This window comes from Hermetia illucens, chromosome 2 (assembly GCF_905115235.1).
Source record: "Hermetia illucens chromosome 2, iHerIll2.2.curated.20191125, whole genome shotgun sequence".
Lineage (NCBI taxonomy): Eukaryota > Metazoa > Arthropoda > Insecta > Diptera > Stratiomyidae > Hermetia > Hermetia illucens.
Window position 1 is genome coordinate 172,999,358 of NC_051850.1, and position 22,830 is coordinate 173,022,187.

The following is a 22,830-nucleotide window of genomic DNA, read 5'->3' on the forward strand; positions in this document are numbered from 1 at the left end:
AGCTACACATATGGCAGCATGGAATTTCTGAATGATATTTGATTGGTTTGAAACTGTGAATTGCAGCCATAATTAAAACTGTATTTTGTAATACTGTATAGTCGCAAACATGTAATTTAAATATTTGCAACGAATGTCATTAACAACGCAATCGGATGATGGTTGCTTGTAAAGATTGATCGACGGTTAATTGATTACATGAGACGAGTCATGTGGGATTTAGAGAAAAATTCTTCTTTACAGGGTGTTGGAAAATGATCGATAAATGTGGGATGGACGGAAATCGATCTGAAAAGAAGATTGATTCAGTAAGAACTGCTATTTATGCAAAATTCAGAATGGGATTTCTAAGCAGAAATAAGGTTTTCTTAATGTGAGTCAAGGAAAATTGCTAATGGACTAAAATCAATCTTTTGGCGTGGGAATATCGATCGTATTGATCGCACTGAATCTTCGCAAAAATAGATCTCTATACATTACAACCAATACAGAGGTAGACACAAATGTTCTATAACAAATTTTAAGATAATGGCGAAATCTTTCTGAGCTTTGAGAATTTATCACTAAATTAGTACACAATCTCGAGAGTATTTTATTCCTGGCAGCAGCCGTATCCAAATCTAAGGGATTACAGAAGACTCCTCGGGATCGAGAGTCGGATCCATTTAGGAGAGGCCCAACGATTTTCGATATCCAAGGCAGTAAGAGGCTTATGTCAAAGGATCTCCTTAAACATCCCGAAATCTGCAGAAACGGGAACGGAGGTCACTGTGAAGCAAAAAGCCTGCAAAGCAGAAGTCTGACTTAAGAAAATCATTCTTCATTTTGTTTGGAGCCAAAATTGTTCAATCTAGCATATAATAAGAGCCATCAGGGTCTAGCGCAATACATCGCGGGAAGATGCAAAAGAATCGAATATTCCTTCGATGGTAACTTGGTCAAAGCAAATGACACCCAACTGTATACTCTGAGATAGGCGGAGAAAGAAGAGGAAACATGAAAAGGAGAAGGAGCACCCAGGAAATCAGTTCCTAAAAGACAACAAGGCGTGTCGCCCACTTTGAAGAAGGGGCCTAAAACCGCGGTAGGTTGAAAACAGTACCCGAAACGTGAAAGTTGGACTAAGGTTGAGCGAAAAAAGCCAAAGGGACGAAGCAGAAAATCGAGATTCGCCCCGAGGTTATCATCAAAAGGAAGATCTCATGTTGGAGCTGAGAAAGTCCGTCGAGAGCAAAGCTCAAGACATGGTTATGGGAAGGATGATGTCAGATGTGGGAGGCCTGCGATACATCACTGTTTAATCAGCGTCAGCTTGGGGATAAATGTGATTATATGAGGACCACCTGAAGGATGTGCTGTGGCTTTGCAACCGTCTCAGAAAAAGCGGCCGAGGTAGCAGAAGTTACGATACGATAGATTGATTGCCAGCTCCAAGATTTGGACCCGGTTTCCCCAGATGGTGGGGCGAATTCACTGTTGGAGAGAGGCAGAGCAAGCGAGAAAGACGCGGTTGGAATGCAATCGATTTGGATGGGAGCGGTTAGAGCCAAGTTTACCCCAGGATGAAATACTTAGCAATTGTTCCGCGGGGAATAGGGGAGGAGTTAGGGGTTTTTGGTGGGTAATACATTGGAATGTATATACTAGGTCTTTTGAAGGTTTCCACTTCCGAAAAAAAGTCTGAGGTTTAATCCAACATCACTGATTCTCCAGAGACAGAGTGAGTGAAGCGAGTAGGTTGCTAATCGGCTCCGAGACAATTTCGTCGGTTAGAAACGATAATATATCAAATTAAGGCATCGAAAACCAGGCACTGCAAGATCTCCCATTCAGAAAATCATTTCTTAAACATTTATTTCTAAAATATCCTACAATTAAGCAGAAGAAGAAGGAAAACAACGACAAGTACAACAACAAAAACTCTGTTTCAAGAGGCCGCTTAGAATCATTAAACAAGGAAATCATAATATATGACATTGTGAGCGCCCCCAGTTGTACAACGACGCTGTCTTTTCCAGACACGTGTTGGATGTCAGAAGTAAACTGGTTGATGAAGCTCAGTTGTCGAAGTTTGGCGAGGAGACGTATTGTCGGGCTTTTGTTGTGGGGCTTGTGGTCCGTGAACACGGTGAATGGTCTGCCCTCAAGAGGGAGTAGCTCACGATCGTAGGCGGCTGTAGTTACTTTGAGCTGGGTTGAGTTGTTTCGAAAAGAAGCTTAACGGTTATCAAGTTTGATTCACCGGTTGGTGAAGAGCGCCGCCTACCACTGTGTCTGAGGCATGGATGAACACAGCTAGGGCTGCATCTGACCGACGAAATACCTGTAGTGTAGCATCAATAAGATGTTCTTTGATTGTTTCTAACACCTGTACGCCCTCAGTAGACCACGCAACCTCACGGAAGTCTTTAGTTTTGGGCCCAGACAAGTAAGCGTTGAGGATCGTTTGGTGATGAGGAAGAAACGATGATAGAAGTTTAACATGCCTAAGAGCCTTTGCAGATCCATCATCGTGGTTGGCAGGGGAAAGTTTCTAATCGCTTCACCCTTATTTGGGTCTGATTGAATTCCGTCAGGGGTAATCATGTGGCCCAGAAATTTTACCTGGTTCTGTATGAATTTGCATTTTTCAACGTTTATTCCCCTTTGAAAAATGCACTCGAAATGGTCCAAATGCTTAGATTCGGAGGAAGAGGCGACTAAAACATTATCCATGTATACGAAATAGAAGTCTAAGTTTCGTAGGACAGAGTGGATGAATCTCTGGAATGTCTGCACAGCGTTGCACAAGTCAACAGTTATCCTAGTGAACTGGAAGAGTCAGAAAGGTGTGCAGATAGCCGTTTTCGGTATGTCTTTGGGGGCAACAGGGATTTGGTGATACGCTTTGACTAGATCCAAGGTCGTGAAAATACGGCAGTTTGTCGGCGAATGCACGAAGTGATGGGTGAATGGAATACGATACTGGTCGGGAATTGTCTGATCATTCAGACGCCTGTAATCTCCGCAAGGCTCCGCTGTTTGGCTTAGAAACCAAATGAAGTGAAGATGACCAACAGCTATTGGAAGGTCTGCAAATGCCCTGTTTCATAATATCATGAAACTCTTTCCTAGGAACAGCTAGCTTCTGGAGTGTTAGAGGACACCCCTTTGAGAAGATCAGGGAACCGAGTGTTGATGTGGCGCTGCAAATCGTGCACAACTGGTTGGGAGACACTACTTTCAGTAGTGATGTGGCAATATTTTCTGAGAAGTGCGCGACTGCGATACTCAGCGGCGTCCTCGAAAACAATGAAAAGATTGTCGTTTTCGCAGATGGAATCAATCAATGAGACCTGTAGAGAGAAAGGTTCTGCGTAGTTTTAGATATTAAAAGATTCGAGACGGGTAGGATAGTGCATATCGTACAAGAGAATTGAAGAATGTTAACGAGGATTTGAAAAAGTCAAAACCAGAAGAGTGACGCAATATGAATTTTGACATCAGCTTAGTGTTTCTGGAGGCGGAGTTTGTCATTTAAACTTACACCGAGGTCCTGGATGAAGTTCCGGAGGTGGCCGCTACGAAAATAGGAGAGAATTTAAGAGAACATCACATCGAGTGGCATTTACTGACGTTTAGTGCCAATTCACTGACAGACCACTAGGGAATCAGAGTACGTTAAACTGTACAGACACATTTGATGGAGAAGCTACATAGAGAAAGAACTTAAAGCTATCACCGTAAAGCAAGGGAAGGTAAGTGAAATGTAAGGTAATTGGTGGAGAGTAGTAGTGGACCTAGAGTGGATCCTTGTGGTACATTAGAGTTGGGGGAAAAAATGGGGTATGCAACCGTGAGAAGAAATACTGCAGGAACCATAAAAGAGGTAGGAGGCAAGGCATATAATGAGTGGTAGGCAAATGTATAGTGAGTGCGAATTTGGACACAAGTATCCGGCGACTAACTGAGCCAAAGATTTTAGGGAATTTCGTGTAGATAGCACAGATTTGGCAAAGTCTAGTCCATAGGTCGCTAGGTAGATTGACATTACAAAAAAAAGCCGTGTTGCTCTATGGCTATAAAGTGGCCAATGAGAGGCGATCGACCAATTCACATATCTCTTGGGACAGAAGTAATATATTTGTGGTATCTTCTATGAAGAACCTTGCTTACAGACCGGGTACTTTTGAATTTGAATAATTTGTCATTGAGTACACCACTAGAAAGTTTTGATTTATATAAAGATCTCATTCTAAGATGTTACCTATCCGAAAAATCTCAAAAAACGACGATAAACCCTGAATATGATATATGTGTAGGTCATAATATACTTCCCCCCCCCCCCTGTCTTCTTAAATAAACTATTATTTACATATTGGAAATTTACAGCAAATGCGGGTTTGTTAAGTTCATCAAAAATGCAATAATGTAGTTTATAGTATGGGGCATCATTTTGGAAAGTTTGTTGAAAATCCCATTGTCATTAGCAACGTAATAATCGCTCAAATTTGACAATGTCAGTATTATATTCGAGTGAATACTATTATGGTATGGTATGCCCAAATATTCTAAAACATTCACAAAGGTTTTCACATCTCAAGCGCTGAGTTTCCAATTTTTCACTTGTTTTCTTTGTATTTGTAGTATTTTCTAAAGCCATTCGAAAATTACGACTGAGAAATCATTAGATATCCTAGTGAGCCATAATTTTGAATGACGATTTGTGTTGACGTCCAGATTAGATACATGTATATCATTAGATTTGCCAACCGAAGGAGGATTTCACGTCTGAGCTAGTCACAACAGTTTACACCAACATTACACAGAATAAGAAGAATGCTTAGTGTGGGTTATGGATTATGCATAAAAGTAGGCATAGTAAGAGGTTTATTATAATTTAAAATAGGTGAACGCAAAGGAATTATATTTCGAAACTGCTTATCTCTCTTTACTATAATAGTTTTTTCCTATGGGCCTAGAAGGCATAAGTAATATAATCTCGGAAAAACCTCGATAGATTACCCTTGAGACAACGTCGAATATACTTTCTGCAACTGGAAAATGTCTAAACATATTTTGAAAACACAATAAAATTCGTAATCAAAACGGATGTATTAGATATATGTCAAATAAATAAGCACTTTATGTTATAAAAAAACTGGTCGTTTAAAAAAATCTTAAATAATTCTTGCAGCATGTGCAAAACCAGCTGGGAGCGGTACAACTGGCTTGACAGGGACTGCAGGTCCTCTTTGGACAACTGCATTAAATCCGTTGATCGGATCTGCAGTGTAAATGACAGTTCTTACTGTACCGTCGGGTTCAACTACGGAGTATGATCCTAAAAGAAAATATTTTTTAAAATCGCAAACCCAAGTTTAGTCTCTAGAGATCCGGACCTTTAACAACATCACCATCTCGTGACTCCTGTTGACTCTTGCTATCTCCAGTTAGAGAGTCCTGGATATCGTATGCGAAAGTGTATTGCGGGGCAGGATCATATTGAGTGTCAACCGCTAAAGGAACAGCGGGAACAGCAGCGGCATGCGGGGCGATCAAGCCTGAATGTACGAATCCAAAGAGGAGGAAGCTCAAAACGAATAAAGTTGTTGCCTGTAGGGATGGAATACTGTATACCAGGGCTCAAATCTGATAGGATTTCACTTTACCTTGAAACTATTCATTTTGTTGTTTATTGAGATTAATTAAACGACACTGTTCACTAAACTTTGTTTGACAGTTTGTTGAGGAGTTCGAGGTTACACCCGCTTTTAAACTATCTAAAAATTTAAACCCTACCATTGTGATAAATTTTCAAAATTTCCAAATGTATACTACAAGCAATTATCTATCAAAATAATGACAACGGAAGTGGAGTGTAAGTCATTATTTATGCAAATTATAAGGTAAGTCGACCAGCAATCGGACATATTGTCATTGTTCATTGGTTTTGACAGTATATGGAACAAATTTATTGATTGATGTAGAAAACATTTATAGATTGTATAACAGCAATCTGATAGGAACAAACTACACTATAACATCATATTAATAAAGTATACGCAGCATATGGAAATCTATAATTTTTACTGCCTTAAATATAATGAATAAAAATCCGAAAATCGGCCACTTTACTCTTTTGTATTATAGAAGAATACATAATATATCTTTAGTATACTTTCGATCGAAAGTGAAATTGAATTGTTATTGGAAACTAATTGAAAATTCAGAACACGCGAAAAATGTTTCTGTATTTGAATTGCGATGAATACGGCTATGTATTTCAGTAGTTTATGCAGCAAAAGATTGCGATAACGGCACCCACATTGGGAAAATACGAGCTATAAAAATAAAGTCGCCTCAGATCTGATTAGGGTATACATGGGTTAACTACTGTACGATATTATGCATAAGATGGTAGCCATATTCATTGTGTAACTATCTTTCCGAATTAAAAGTATATTTGTCTACCATACGTTGTACTTTCCAACAAAATATGACTATGACTAATGTAAAGCGGATCAAAAACGTTGCATATTGCCAACATAAACACTTACTGAGGTTTCCTACTTGCAAAATTCAACCTTAAAAAGGTTCTTAGATTCAAGTTCAGTTCAAAAAATCTGTGAAAACCAGAAAATTTGAAATAATAAAAACTTGTTCCTTTTACGTTGGTGCGAATATTTATTCTTGCAAAAACCGATATTTCGGGAACCACTTGTGGTACGAGGTGTCCTCGAAAAGTAACGACAACTGACATATTACCAGAATTTAGCTCCGAAGGTCAATATTGCTAAGCTCATTCAATGCCTGTGCCTTCGAAATGCCGTTATCATCCCGAGGGAATGGACAGTCACTAAAGAGGAGTATCATTTGCATTCATGAGGAGTGCCAGAGAGCACTGAGAAAGGCGAACTGTAAGACGATAGCCTTATCTTCTTTGACAACTTAAATGACTTGTTGGAAGGGTTGACAATTATAGAGGATGTCCCGGCGAGAATTTCAACTTTCCAGCCGAAACATGTGCCGCCGAGGGCATGCATATTAAGCTTCACTACTTGGTTGCGCTCCAACCAACCTGATGGTCTTTCTCCCGGAAGAGAATATCAACATAGCCTTCATTTAAAAGTCCTGCGTGAAGAAGGCAATCATTAAAGAGCTTCAGGACAAACATTTTAATGTATTATTAAGTCGTCCCAGCAAGAAAGAGTTCTCTGCGTCCCGATGATTTATGCACCGAACGTAGTCAAGGTAGACTCCGACCTGAGGTAACCTTGTCGTCACAGGAAAGAGCAGTACCACCCAAGGAACTCCAACACTCCTGTACTCGCAGGAGGGGCATCAACCTTTTGGTACCACCAAACAAAGCTGTACACTATGCGCTCCGAAAATAACGTTCTAGGTAAGTTTCTTTTCAATTTTATCAAAACTACTATCTCTCTAGTTTGTAACAAAGGTGGAATCCCGACATTCATCTTTTAAAGTTCCGATAGATATAATAGTTAAGAAAGGGCAACTGGACAATTTGCTTCTTGATATGAACCTTAAAATGGAGATTCCAAAACTTTTCAGTAGCTCCTGGAGCATCTACTAAGTTAGCAAGAACAACAAAATAATAGACATTCTAGTAAAACTAGATTGAAAGGAAAAGTCTTTAGAGAAGGCTATACAAACTGTTATTATTATTATTCTGTTAAGGGAAAGTCGCACCGCGTCCTTGAAGAACTATTGTGCCCCTTTTACTGGTTATAGTGTACCTATTGATCATAGTATCTCAAGCAGGCCTGTAACCGTTAGGACCTTTAGTATGTTCCCTACTTCCAGATCTTTCAGCTTTGCATCTGGTATTAAGTGTTCTCCCAGATGTCTCGACCTACTTTGTACAAGTGCCAGACACTGTCCCAGGACGTGTATAGAGGTTTCGTCCTCTTCCTCACAAAACCTGCAGGCAGTGTCCGTAGATATCCCTAGCTTCCTTAGGTGGTAGTTCAGCCGACAATGACCAGTGAGAATTCCCACTATGATTCGGAGGTTTAAGCAATCCTTTGTGCGCATGGGTTCGTATCCCCCAATAAGCACCCTGGACTGCTCCATCCCTGGTAGACCCGCCCAGTATAGTTCCCTCAATCGTTTCTCTTCATTTCTTAGATTCATAGCCAGGAAACCGTTTCCGATTCCACAGAAGGAATCTGGCCTGTGTAAAGGCGTCCCTGCTCCCTTCTTGGCTAGTTCGTCCGATGCCTCGTTGCCTTCCATACAGACTGTTTATAAGGCCCGTTCTCCAACAAAAACAGCGAGTAGACCTTACAACGTGATGGACTGAATACATCACTAATTTCCGAAAATATTCAACTATTGCTAGAAGCACAAATTCTGATAATTTTATAATGACTGCATTAAAATCTATAAGAAGCCCATTAAGATTGGTGGGACCTCTGCCAATCCATTAAAAATATTAAGAACATGATAAGAGTCTATTAAAAACATTAGGAATATGGTAAGATACTTTGTCCGGGATGAAATGGGCTGTCAAAAGCTTGAATATGGGAGGAGCCTGTAAGGAATTTCCAGATCTCCTAACACGCTCGACCCCAGGTGGTGGATAGGGGCATAGCTATTGATGTGTAAATATGTATCTCATGTACTTTCTTTTTAGACTTTGGACAAAAATGGGTTTGAACAAACACAGACCAAAATTGTTATGGAAGGATACCCAGAACATAGGCCCCACATGGAAGATAAAAGAAGGAGCAAGCTTACGGTATATTAGTTCGGAATCACAGTACTGACGATTTTGAGAGTGAGGAAGCAAGCTCGTGGCCGTGGATATTCATCGAACACAGCATCTCGGTGAGGAGGTATTCAGGATCTTACCAAGAACACCAATAGCGGAGACGAAAATGATAGGCTGAAAGAAATCCGCGGCCGATTTTCAATACCCACCACACTTCCTCAAGAGCGATGACCACAGGAAGTCAAGATCAAGAAATTTGACCTCATTAGGAGGAGCCGCCTTCCATGCAGCCAGCCGGCAGTGAAAATAGTTAAGCTGTCCGAGTTTGTCAAAGAGAAGCACAACGTACACCAAATAATCTAAAACATGAGAGCCATTAGGGTCCCTTATAATAGGTTGCAGGAGGAGGAAAGAGGTTTCAAGTAAAATTCGAAACCCGCCGTCCTAACAATGTCACAGGTGACCCAAGTGACAACTAAATGTAGGGTCATCGATTTGCTACCAAGCAGAGGAGTGGGAGAAAAAGATGGGCATACAAAATAGGAAAGAAGACAGACAAGCAATTCTGAAAAAAGAAACTAAAGGTACGGAAGGGAGAAAGTCTTTGCCTATGAAACGAAATCCAAGAAGAACGAAAATGGTGAATGAACCGAGGTCGTTAGCAAAAAAAAAAACGCAAAGAAGAAATCAAAGGTGCGAATTTGACCAAATAGAACTGTGATCTACAGCAACGGCAATCTGCTCTTGAATCTAGACGGAAAAGTTAGCAAGATCCCAAGTATCCAGGAAGACGACGTCCTGTTTGAGCTGGAAAATCTAGCTAGGACAAAGCTGACAGCTCTCGTAAGCAAGTTAAGAACTCACTTGGGAAGAATAAATAGTTTGAGCCCAAAAACATGAGTAGACAGTGGAAGGATATCAACGAAGTGATATCTAGAGGAGAAGAACAATTTAATTTGGGGGAACTGAGCCTGTGGTAGAACTCAAACGTCCATAATGAGATTACCAGTGGAGGCAGTCCAGAAATTGTTCCCGGCCGTCTGAGAGAGCAGGCATGTTACGACACTTCGCAAAGGCAGGCATCAGTGGGATGGCATGTCGCTCCGATCTATGCAGAAGCTATTGCCGAAGAGTGCAATAGAACCCCAAATGCCTATTATACGAAAGAAAGGAAGAAAGTAATACTTGGCATATTGCTGGAAGTAGTAAACGCCCGGACTTTAGGAAGGCGTTGACAGCAATGAAAAAAATACGTTTATTAATCAGAGTGAAATTATGCGGTGTTTCCAACGATTAATTAATTGAAATAATAAAACTTGTTGTGTCTTTTTCGTTGGTGTGGGTATTTATTCTTGCAAATACCGATATTTCGGGAACCACTTGTTCCCTTCATCAGTGCAAACAACTTGTTGGTGGAAGAGATGACAAATATATTCAATGTGAAGTCAATATCTTCTTTATCTCAGACGCAGTTTCTCACGCAGAGAATATTGCCAGTACCGCTGTAGGTTTAATTACCTAATTGGGTCCCGGAGGACCCAGAGCAGGGGCTCTTCCATTTTCCAAGATTCGTGGAAGAAAAAAGGAATCTAGAGGAAACTCTAGTAGAAATGCTAGTGCCGAAAAATTAGGTGCGGAGAATGGAAGCGTCTCAGGAAGATTGGAGTGCGATTAACTCCATAATCAGATCAAAAACGAACTGCGAAAAGCAGAGGAGACCAGGAATGTGGGGTTACGAATGTTGCGTATAGAAAGAAAAAGATGCCTGTGTTATAATACCTTATCGTGGTTCCACGGGGCAAGGGCAATTGGGAGTGGTTTTATTGGGTAAAAACACCACACAGTGGCGTGTCTAGGCCTATCTTTTGATGATTTTCACTTCCCCAATAAAAAAGACATAGAAGGAGATTTCAATAATTTGAATAACGACGCTAGGCTTTTCAGAAGATTTAGAAAAGAATTGTCTCACTCAAAGCATAGTATCTATATCAAGAGAGACTGTTGACTTATCAATAGAGTCAGCCGAGGAAGACTATAGAGGAAATTCTGAAAAAAAATCTGTAGAAAATCGAGGTTAGAGGTGTACCACCGTATCATACTCATAGACGTGGTATAAGTTTTAGAATTGGTCGTCTCCGCCAGAAATGAAGTCATGGAGAATAACCTGGATGAGATAAGCTCATGAATTGTAAACTATAGTCACAATGTAAACCCAAGTAAAACGAAAATTATACCTAGCTTGACTTTAAGGCTTGATGTTGACATTGTTTGTTAGTTCGAAATATTATGACGTAATGTTGGATACTAAACTGCACTGAACTAAGTACCTGCCGTGAAGGCATAATCCCACGGTCCTCTTCGGACACGGATTGATTTTGGGACCACAATCAGAGCCCTGCCATGACTAGCACAGCGGTACTGGTTTATACTGAGTGCAGGCTCATCATTCATACCAGTGGATGCGAGGCCTATCTAACACCTCTGCCGCAACTAAGGAGTACGGCACCCGAGTTGTACAGCGCAACTCCACGCTTGACCTCCGAGGAGCTCTGCCCGCCATGTAGGCATAACCACAACCCCATGAAACTCCCACTAATGGGCCAACCGCAAATAATCGGGCCGAGAACACATCATCCAGGAATTCTCCTGGAGCATATGCTCTCAGAGGGCTATCCCAGTTCCAATGGTACCAGATAACCTCCGGTGAGGCTTCGTGATAGAGCCACTTCAGATAAGTCCCTTGCAGAGTCGGGTCTGATCGCCCTCCTCGAGTACTTGGGGACGGAACTCCCCAACGGATTAACTGGTATATAGGAAACTTATTTTAACAGAAAATTAAGGCTGTAATCAATGATCTAGATGTACAGAGCCGAAATACATACAGTTTCTATTTGGGGCCCGGTTATGAAGTGGTTTGCACTGAGAACAGGCTACAATATGACAAAGCCTAAAAGATTAGAGAAAGCAGCTGGTACCAATACCATAAGTGCTTTGTGATCATGTGCTACAGAGGCTCTCTACATCTACATCCGATTCCCGTCGATAAGCATATTAAATATGTGGTACTGTCCGATGGCGCAAATACGAGTGCGATACAGTCAGGCATTTTGAACCTAGCCAATTGGCTAGAGAAGTAGGAACCACTCATATTTTAGCGTCTAAGTTAGGGCTACGGTGTCACACTGAGCGACCTATGTGTTTTGTTCAGTGTATTCATTATTTGGGTTTTCAGTCAGCTAACCACATAGGGTTGACCGGAGCAAAAGATGATTGTTGGGTATGTCAAAATCCAGTTAAGTTCCTTCTCCGTCATAAAATTTACAAAAAACAAAGAGCTTACTATACCTGTCACATAGAATTAAGTATTGAATATCGACTGTATGTCTGTACGGGGTATTGGCCCATTGGGACCAGGCTGGAAAAGTGGGGTTACCTCACAACACACATTTGCTTCAGCCAACCAACGGACCCGGACCTTTCTGGAAAATCTCAGAGACTCTTTTGAAAATAAGATCACGGAACTTTTATATTACTTTAACCATTATCAATGTGTTTTAAAAATCGAAACCCGGGGAGTGCCTTGTATAGATTTCGAGTCAAAACATTATATTACAGACTTAGGTCAAATGAAATCATGGTTTTCAAGCGGCCCAACTGGGTTAATTTAGTCTATTTCATTGTTTTCTAAATTATTATTTCTACCTAAGAAACGAAAATGGAAAGTTTACCAAGAATTAGGAGAATAGGGAATAGATATTTTTCATGTCTCATTCCCTGGGGTGCCACTCCGCAGTGAAATATATTACCTTTTAGTCTGACACCCCCACAACAGATAGAAAGAGAAACAGTGCACGCTTGAGAATGATGAAAAAGTATATTCGAGAGCGAGAGTAAGATGGGCAATAAAAAACTTGAAACTATGAAAATCACCCGAGGAGGAGGAAATATGAGGCGGGGAAGTGAGGTATCAATGGTCGCTCCGAGGAGCAGAATCCAGCCAGCTCAGATTTTCAGAGCCAATCCTGTGCGATGAAATCCAACTGGGGCTAAAATTTACCGCAGTGTCGTCTGCCTTGTCGTTCTCTGTGGTTCTGATTGTTGGCAGACTATAAAAGACAATGAACGGCGCCTCGCGATAATGGGGACAGAGATGTTGCGTTGAAATGAATAAATGAGGATATCCGTGATAGATAAGGGGCACTAACGAGTTTCGAACGGGACAAAAGCATAAGAAAAGAAGAAAGAAAATGAGTGGGGTCATTGATACCGGAAAAAAAACTTCGAAACTTTGACCTTTCCACTGTGGCATTCGTATTTGTGCTATTTTTTCCCAAACTTAACTTGCAATCTATGCTTATCACTTTTGCAGATCTCTCGTTGCTTTTGGACTTCCAAATCCATATTGTTGGGAGCTCCAAACACAACCGAAACTCACACACCTGGAATTATTGCAAATAACGTGTAAGGTTTTTCAGATTTTGGGATAGTTCTGTTCTCATTGGAGGAGTCATTCAGATTAGCGAACCTGGGACGATGTTACTTTGAAGAAGATACATATATCATGGTTGTAATAACTTATCACGTATTATCAGATTATTCACCTTCACAGTATCGTAGTTTCCACTTTATTATGTAAAGTTGCATCATAGCTAGAATGCATGGGTTATGTGGATCAAAGTGAGATTTAAAACCAGATTTGAATCGTTGCCATCGTCATGAGACTTGAACCTCAAGCCTATTATGTCACAAATGTAGTCTGAGCTGTTGGCTTGCTGCTTGTTTTGTTTTCTCAAAATGATCAGTAAAGCGAGCAACCATTTGAACGTGGCTTCAAAAGGATGTGTATAGTGGATCAAACTATCGGAACTTCGATAAGAAGGGCTTTCTGAAACCTTGATGGAGATATGAAAATGTTAGATCTCTTCACTGAATTAAGCTCATATCTACGCTCTGCAAGGATGATCTATGATTGGTGGTAAGGACTTCCACAGAATCAATTTCTTCAGTAAGGATAATGACATGGTACGGAATTACAGAGGATGGTTATTTTTTTTTGTAAATTTTGAGGTAAAAGTGTTTCACAATGCCAATCTTCGACTGAAACAATTTCGAAAAGATCGAATTGTAAAATACCAGAAACCTAACCCTTCCATTCTGCATTTGTTGGACATTTGTATCCAAGATACTTATCTGAAAAGTATAACAGCGACGGAACTTAGGTCTTATGTTAGATCTTTTCAATTGACACCAATTTTATGTTGTACACCTTCCCAAAGGCCATATATGATCAAGGCGTGGTAGAAGTGATTTAAATTCTTCCAAATGAAGCCAGAAAAACGCTTTTACTGGAGAAACTGAATTACATTTTGGTGAGGAGATTGAAAAACAAGTGCTTCGATATCTACAAGAAATAGTGGAAAATCAAAATGAGCCCATAAGAATGAAAGTTGTTCAAAGAAATATCAACGGTTTAGAGGATAAAATTGATAAGCCATTTAAGTGCGATTGGGCTGTTTAATTGCCTTTAGCAACATAGGTTAGTATTTCAGTATAAATTTCAAAAGAAGACAATAAGACAATAGAAATACCATTTTTTAACCTTTGTTTTTATGGTCTATACGCCATGAAAATATAGGCTTGTATCTCACTGAGAGAATGTTAAAAAAATTTCACTGAAATTAATTAAGCCTATAATTTATATTTACACCAAAAATTTAACACATTTGCTCAGGTAATCGCTGGAGTCGTAATTTAATTATCCGTGACCGCTAACATTTTCATTCTTCCCCAACCGCATCTCAATTAAAATTCTCACTTCACTGTTGAAGTAAATGGGGATAAGTTCCGAAAAAAAGCTTTGAGTCCATAAATATCTATTTAAAATTTGCTTATTAAACCTAATAACTATAAAATAGGTGCATCAGACATGTACAAATTAACTATGAACTCTAAACTGCATTTCTTGTTGATGCACTGATTGATAAATTCATTAAAGTTTATTAGGAGAAAGTATCTGTGTACATTTTGGTATTGTGGTGCATTCAATGGTACAACAAAAATTTGAACAAATGCAGAGATGCTGAGATGTGTTTTCATATGGTTTCATGTGCGCTGATGCATCCTGAGTTCGGCCGAAACACATCCGTCACTTATAATTAATTAAAATTCAGTTTTTATATGATTTGTGAGTGATCATCTCATTATAAAGTTTATTAATCTACCGTTACTGACTTTGACGTTGGAATACATAAATAATTATTGGGTGATTTATACCAGTTATTTATAGATTTGAATATCTTAAATTTTCAATCTTTAATTTAAAACTTAAACTTCGGAAGTTGCCTATTCTGGATATGTATGCTTTACCATTTTCGACCTCTTTTCCAGCAGAGTATAAATAACACGTTATGGCATAAGTGATAAGATGGCATTAATTAACTTATTCCATACACTCGATCGGAGGAAACATAGCTTCATAAATAGAAGATACAATATTTTGAAAATATAATATACAGAAGGCACTTATAGTTCTTAGTCGTCTCAGTGAGTAAAGTTGACCTTATCCGTTGTCCAGTGGCTATGGCACGATGGACTCCTCCTAATCACCATACTCATGGGAATCATATAAGTATGCCTACAAAAAACACTTAAAAACAATAATAAGCAAGTGAGACTCTGTACCGGCCACACACTGGCCGAACAGGCGGATGTACATTTTTGAGAAATTTAGACACCGAAAAAGGGAGAAGTTAGCAAATCAAGCAGTGAAGGTAAGGTCAACATTGGCTTACTGTTAAGATCATCATCATCATCAACGGCGCAACAACCGGTATCCGGTCTAGGTCTGCCTTAATAAGGAACTCCAGACATCCCGGTTTTGCGCCGAGGTCCACCAATTCGATATCCCTAAAAGCTGTCTGGCGTCCTGGCCCACGCCATCGCTCCATCTTAGGCAGGGTCTGCCTCGTCTTCTTTTCCTACCATAGATATTGCCCTTATAGACTTTCCGGGTGGGATCATCTTCATCCATACGGATTAAGTGACCCGCCCACCGTAACCTATTGAGCCGGATTTTATCCACAACCGTACGGTCATGGTATCGCTCATAGATTTCGTCATTGTGTAGGCTACGGAATCGTCCATCCTCATGTAGGGGGCCAAAAATTCTTCGGAGGATTCTTCTCTCGAACGCGGCCAAGAGTTCGCAATTTTTCTTGCTAAGAACCCAAGTTTCCGAGGAATACATGAGGACTGGCAAGATCATAGTCTTGTACAGTAAGAGCTTTGACCCTATGGTGAGACGTTTCGAGCGGAACAGTCTTTGTAAGCTGAAGTAGGCTCTGTTGGCTGACAACAACCGTGCGCGGATTTCCTCATCGTAGTTGTTATCGGTTGTGATTTTCGACCCTAGATAGGAGAAATTGTCAACGGTCTCAAAGTTGTATTCCCCTATCCTTATTCTTGTTCGTGCTTGTGTTTGACCAGTGCGGTTTGATGTTGTTGGTTGATTCGTCTTCGGTGCTGACGTTGCCACCATGTATTTTGTCTTGCCTTCATTGATGTGCAGCCCAAGATCTCGCGCCGCCTGCTCGATCTGGATGAAGGCAGTTTGAACGTCTCGGGTGGTTCTTCCCATGATGTCGATATCGTCAGCATAGGCCAGTAGTTGGGTGGACTTGAAGAGGATCGTACCTCTTGCATTCACCTCAGCATCACGGATCACCTTCTCGAGGGCCAGGTTAAAGAGGACGCATGATAGCGCATCCCCTTGTCGTAGACCGTTGTTGATGTCGAATGGTCTTGAGAGTGATCCTGCTGCTTTTATCTGGCCTCGCACATTGGTCAGGGTCAGCCTAGTCAGTCTTATTAATTTCGTCGGGATACCGAATTCCCTCATGGCCGTGTACAGTTTTACCCTGGCTATGCTATCATAGGCGGCTTTAAAGTCGATGAACAGATGGTGCAACTGTTGTCCATATTCCAACAGTTTTTCCATCGCTTGCCGCAGAGAGAAAATCTGATCTGTTGCTGATTTGCCTGGAGTGAAGCCTCTTTGGTATCGGCCAATGATGTTCTGGGCGTATGGGGCTATCCGGCCTAGCAAGATAGTGGAGAATATCTTATAGATGGTACTCAGCAACGTGATACCTCTATAATTGCTGCACTGTGTGATATCTCCCTTTTTATGTATGAGACAGATTATGCCTCGCTGCCAATCGTCAGGCATTGATTCGCTGTCCCATACCTTGAGCACAAGTTGATGAACCACTTGGTGTAACTGGTCGCCTCCATATTTAACCAATTCGGCTGTAATTCCATCGGCTCCTGGCGACTTATGATTTTTTAGCCGATGAATTGCACGGACTGTTTCTCCTAAACTTGGTGGTGGCAGTATTTGTCCGTCGTCTTCAGTTGGCGGGACCTCCAACTCGCCGATGTTCTGGTTGTTCAGTAGCTCATCAAAGTACTCAACCCATCGCTCTAATATGCCCATTCTGTCGGAAATCAGATTTCCCTCTTTGTCTCGGCAGGATGAGCATCGAGGTGTATAAGGCTTCATCCTGCTGACTTGTTGGTAAAACTTCCGCGCCTGGTGCGGTTGCTCCCTGTACTTTTCTAGTTCACAGACTTGTTGGTTCTCCCAGGCTTCCTTTTTCCGTCTGTGAAGTCGCTTCTCCGCTCGACGGAGTTCGTGATAAGTCTCTGCGCGTGCCCGCGTTCTTTGAGAATGCAACATTACTCGGTATGCGGCATTCTTCCGTTCCGTTGCTAGCTTACATTCATCGTCAAACCAGCCGTTCCGACTCCTTTTGCGGCTGGGGCCAAGTATATTTGTGGCCGTATCCATGATAACGTTCTTCAGGTGGTTGTGAAGATCATTAGTTGATGCTTCATCTCCAGGTCCTCTATTGACTGCGGTTATTGCGGCATCCATTTCCCTCTTATAGGTGTCGCGGAGGGTTGTGTTGTGGATGGCTTCAGTGTTCACTCTCACCTGATTGTCAGAGGGGATTCTAGGTGGTATTGTTATTCGAGCTCGGAGCACCATGCCAACGAGATAGTGATCCGAGTCTATATTGGCCCCACTATATGTTCTGACATTCATCAAGGCTGAGAGGTGGCGGCGTTCGATCAACACGTGGTCAATTTGGTTGAAAGTGGTCCCGTCTGGAGAGGCCCACGTATGTTTGTGGACCGCTTTCCGCGCAAACCAGGTACTTCCAACAACCATTTCGTGTGACCCTGCTAATTGAATAGTCCGCAGTCCGTTATCATTTGTTTTTTCGTGTAAGCTATGGGAGCCAACGTATCGCCTGAATACGGGCTCCTTCCCTACTTGGCTGTTGAAATCCCCAAGTATGATTTTGATATCATATCTGGGACAGGCTTCGAGGGCTCTTTCTACTGCCTCGTAGAAGGTATCCTTCTCCGACTCTGCAGTCTCCTCTGTAGGGGCGTGAACGTTTATGAGGCTTATATTTCTAAACTTGCCTCGCAAGCGCAGAGTGCATAGCCGTTCGCTTATACTTTCAAAGCCGATAACAGCAGGTTTCATTTTTTGGCTGACTAAGAAACCTACTCCGAGCACATGGTTTACTGGATGGCCGCTATAATATATGGTGTAGTGGCTCTTCTCCAGGAAACCGGTCCCTGTCCATCGCATCTCTTGCAACGCTGTTACATCAGCCCTATATTGGGACAGGGTATCGGCTAGCTGCTTATCAGCTTCATCTCTGTACAGGGAGCGCACGTTCCATGAGAAAATGCGCAAATCGTTGTTCCTTTGTCGTTGCCGGGTCCGTCGTTTTAATATCCGTCCTATCCGAGGCTCCTGTTGTGGCTTCGTAACGGTTGTTTTCCGTGTAGGGTTGTCAGCCCTACCCAACCCCCAACCTGGAGGACCAGTTGGTACAATTTGTCCCGTTTTTAGGCGTTTTACTGTTAAGATCGCAACCAACAAAGGTCACTACTCAAAAAGCGGGGACCAGCGAAAGTACGTTTCAGATCAGTATATCAGACGCCAGGAGGGAGGCAGACCTCAGTGCCACAGGTACTAAATGGTATCTGCGCTATCTGAAGTAAGCCTGACATCAGAAGATATCTTTAAGAAGGCTCAGGAAAGACTTACGCCTTCAACATCGAAACCAAGAAAGCGGAGAGCAGTGAAGCTCAGTCCACAAGAGGGTGATACTCCCAAAAAACCCAAGCCCGAACCCAAGAGAAAGGAAATCCCGGGTAGGTCAGGAGTGAAGGCAGAAGCTAGGAAACTCGACATTAGCTATGATAGTGCGGTCAAACGAATTCGATTGGGCACTCTGCCAATGACACTCAGACAGTGGAGAAGGGCTCCAAATGGTAATAGAGACAGTGGCCAGCACTAGGATTGCTCACCTTAACCACCCAAGTTGCAAGGGCAATCCAGGGGCAACATTGGAATGGTGTGTATACTGGGTGCAAATTCGTGAACTGCAAAGGGAAAGTATGCAAGACATTTGGAACTCCTCTTGCGAAAAACTATCATAAGAGCTTGCATCATTCTTAAACTCAACTTAGAATATATGCTTTCTAGAGTTCCTAACTGGAAGCCTTGTGGTTGTCAAAGTTTCACTGAAAAGCGGAGGAAGGAGAACTCAGGAAGCAGGCATGACATCGGGCTACTTCGCCGGAGACGAGATCCGGATTCCACTGGAACTGGTTGCCACACTGGTGAAGTTCTGCGAGAAGAAGGTGTTACCATTTCTCCTCGGCTGTGATGCCAATGCCCATCGCGAAGTCTGGAGAAGCAGCGAAATTAATCCAAGAGATGATTGTCTTCTTGAATTTATTCTTAATAATAAGTTAGTAATACACAACACAGGGAATACTCCAACATTAGTGATCAGCACTAGACAAGACGTACTAGACATAACTCTAGGGAATACTCTGATGAACGGGCTGGTCGAGAATTGGAGGTCGTTGGATGAGCCCTCTACAGTCTGTTACATAAGAGCGTGGTCACTGTTACATGTAGATAAAAAATCAGAGCATTCTGTTTCTTTTTCTATAACCTAGAGGGCACCTAAGTCCTTCATGCTTTTTGTAAAAAGTCAGCTCTCTGTCAAATTTAGTCTTCAATTGAGTGGTTTTTCGAAATGAGTGCTGCATGAAAAAGGACCCAAATTAACGCAAACTGCTGCTGCGAAATATATGGGAAAGTCGAAGCAATTCGTTAGCAAGTGGATAAGTCGCTATAAAAAGGTTCTGTAACGTTGATGATTTTCCTGATCGTCTCAAAAAAGGACGAAAAAAAGATGCTCGCATTGTTCTCGAAAGATCCAACTTTGACTTTACGTGGAGCTGTTGTGAAATTGAAAGCAAAAGGTGTTGACATATTTTACGGAACGATTCGCAGGCACTTGCTTGCCAATAAACTGAAATATCGCAGTACTTTGGAAAAACCAATGTTAAGTGCAAAACACGTTGAAAAACGAGTGGAATGGGCGAAAGAAAACTTGGACCGCGATTGGAGCAACGTAATTTTTTCTGATGAATCCTCCTTCTGGGCATTTCCGAGCATCAAACACGCCTGGACAACCTTCACCAGTAGGATGCTTCAACGCACTGTTAAACACCACGTCAAAGTCCATGTTTGGGGGTGCTTCTCAAACAAAGGTTTCGGTACTTTGTTCTTATTTACCGAGAATTTAAATGCCGAAAAAATGAATAAAATATATCGAAAGGCTTTGTTACCATCTGCTAAGCAATGGTATATCAAGAAAAATGAAAGCTGAATCCTTCAACGATCCGATCCGATCCGAAACACCGGAGTCGAGCGTGTAGCGAGTGGAAGGCGCAAAACGGAGTTGTCACTTTAGATTGGCCATCTCAATCACCGGATGCAAATCTCATGGAAAATGTGTGGGCTCTGATGAAAATGCAGCTTCGCAAACGCAAGCCATGTAATTTAGATCAACTTTGGAACTTTGGAAGAAAGGAGATTGGACATTCACCGAGAATAAGGAGCACAGAGTACAATTGCTTCAAGAAAATCATTTTCCTAGTTCCTACCCCACGGCGGTAGGCGATAGCATTCTATCTGGTACCCGACAGCGGATATCAAATGGAATTGAATCGATGTAGCCGTTCTAGATAAAAGTGCGTGTGACAGATAGACAGACAGGCAGTGGATCGATGCTAATAAGGTTTCGTTTTACTCAGACCCTAAAAAGGAGAAATGAGAACCTTTAATCTACGGAAATCATCCGGAGTAGATGGTATCTTCCTAGCACAACTCCAGAGAGGCCTAGAAATCATCTAAGGGTCACTTCTAAGAAAGGTGCAGGCAGCATAGCCTTGGGATGTACACCAAAAGCAGGATCCAGTGCCATTTTGCCTAACATGCTTTGTACTCAAAACGCTGGAGAAGATCATAGACAACTATAATAGAAAAACGTTCTAATGCGCAATCCCTTACATCAGTGTCAACACGCTTACCGGGCAGGAGGGTCAAATAAAACCGAAAAAATTAAACGGTTTCTGCTTTTTCGGTAGTGTTTTTATTTTATTTGCATATACCGTACAGTTTCCCCTTCATCAGTGCTACACGTCTAACACTGATGAAGGGAACAAGTGGTTGCCTACGAATAAAATAAGAGAGACCTCTAGGGTCTTCAACAGGAAAGAGGTGAAGCTGATTAGTCGCAAGTCCTCCGCGGAATTATCACCACGCCTGCCCACTTTCTGTATAAAAATTACGCGCGCGCATGTTCATTGCTGTGGTATGTATCCCAAATACCATTCCGGTAAATCTCGACAAACTACGGCACAACCCTGTCTTGCTGCTTCTGTAGCATGACTGACATTATGCGGAGAAGTTTTTTATAGCCCACCCGATTTCATCCTCGGTAATTACCGATTTGAAAGTCTCACACGACTGAGTTTGCATATCCTCCAGGAAGGCTTTTACTCGGTCCTCCTCACTGGCGGGAAAGTGCATCTGAACCAGCAGCTCCAGGGTTTCACGAGATCGGTCCAGAAGCCATCCGACTTTTTAAGAAAGGATGGGTTTCTATGTTCCTTGAACAGAATCTTACTGAGTTTAGTAGATTCGCTGGCACTGTCTCTTGGCAATCTTCATGGCCGACTTGTACTTCTTCAGACAACCCTTCTATAGCTGCCAATATTTATGCCCGAAGCAGATGTTGAAGATCTCCCTGGTCAACTTTCTGACAGATCTTCATTCCACCACGGTGGCAATGTCTTCTTGCTGTATTTGTTAGGGCACGAGACTTGAAAGGCGATTTTGATTGCCTTTTCGAGAGCCCCACCTTTAACTCCAGTTCCTCTGTTATGCCAATCTTACCAAATTGCGCATCGGAGAATTTGTCCTTGATAACTTGACCACCCTTTTTCCAGTCGATCTTCCTCAGGTTTTTGAAAAGGTTGAAGACCTCTGCAGCGGGATCTAGACTGAAAAGTATCCAATTGCGATCAGAGAAGGATTTTTGGTCAAGCGCTCTGCTGTTCTCCACCCTAAGAATTCCATTGTCAGTTAGAATGGTGATATCAAAGACTTCTTGGGAAAATGGAAGTTTGATGCATTGCCCCTTTTACACGCCAATATACTTGTGTCAATAATGATCTCAAAGAATGACTCGATCCCGGATTTCCGAGCTGCCCCAAAGCGTGTCTTGGATTAGCGTCGCAGCCTACCCACAGGTTGGCCTTCTTTGCCGCAATGGCGAACGTCAAATGTTTGGATCTCGAGAAGGAGGTGTTCAAGCGAAGTACGACCTTACCGAGAACACCGGTAACAAGACCAAACAAAGATGCACTGAAGGCAGATGCGTGACAGCAGGACCAAGAAAGGGACCCATTCAAAAGAAGTTCGTTAATTATGAGATCTCCACCAATGTCAAAGACGGTAAAGGAAAAGGTACAGGCAGGTCAATAAACGCCATAAGTGAGGGAGCATACAAAAGGAGTAACCCTGTCGGGGCTTATAGAGAGCAGAGTCCCGATCCGGAGAATTACCCTTCACCCTTGGGGCTTGGGGCAAAAATAGTTGAGCTGCGCCAAGCCATAAAGAATATGGTGAAGGTTAGAGAGTCCTTTATAATAGACTACAAATGGAG

At 41.9% G+C, this 22,830-nt stretch overlaps 3 protein-coding genes across 6 annotated transcripts in view; 1 reads left to right on the forward strand and 2 right to left on the reverse strand.

Annotated features, from left to right (window-relative positions):
- The window catches only part of LOC119649588 (neurobeachin-like protein 1), a 204,629-nt gene that overhangs the window by 85,560 nt on the left and 96,239 nt on the right, over positions 1 to 22,830 (reverse strand). The gene's annotated exons all lie outside the window — the stretch shown is intronic.
- The window catches only part of LOC119647503 (calphotin-like), a 43,080-nt gene that overhangs the window by 14,347 nt on the left and 5,903 nt on the right, over positions 1 to 22,830 (forward strand). The gene's annotated exons all lie outside the window — the stretch shown is intronic.
- On the reverse strand, positions 5,075 to 5,800 carry LOC119649591 (larval cuticle protein A3A-like). Its single transcript, XM_038051800.1, has 3 exons — positions 5,652 to 5,800; positions 5,382 to 5,595; positions 5,075 to 5,323 (listed from the first exon to the last, which is right to left on the reverse strand). Exons 1-3 carry the CDS (start codon positions 5,664 to 5,666, stop codon positions 5,160 to 5,162), a joined length of 393 nt encoding a protein of 130 aa, XP_037907728.1. The 5' UTR covers positions 5,667 to 5,800; the 3' UTR covers positions 5,075 to 5,159.

Coding starts and splice junctions, on each gene's coding strand:
- LOC119649591 (XM_038051800.1), bottom strand. Junction 5,324..5,381: donor AGATGGTGATGTTGTTAAAG/GTCCGGATCTCT, acceptor ATTTTCTTTTAG/GATCATACTCCGTAGTTGAA.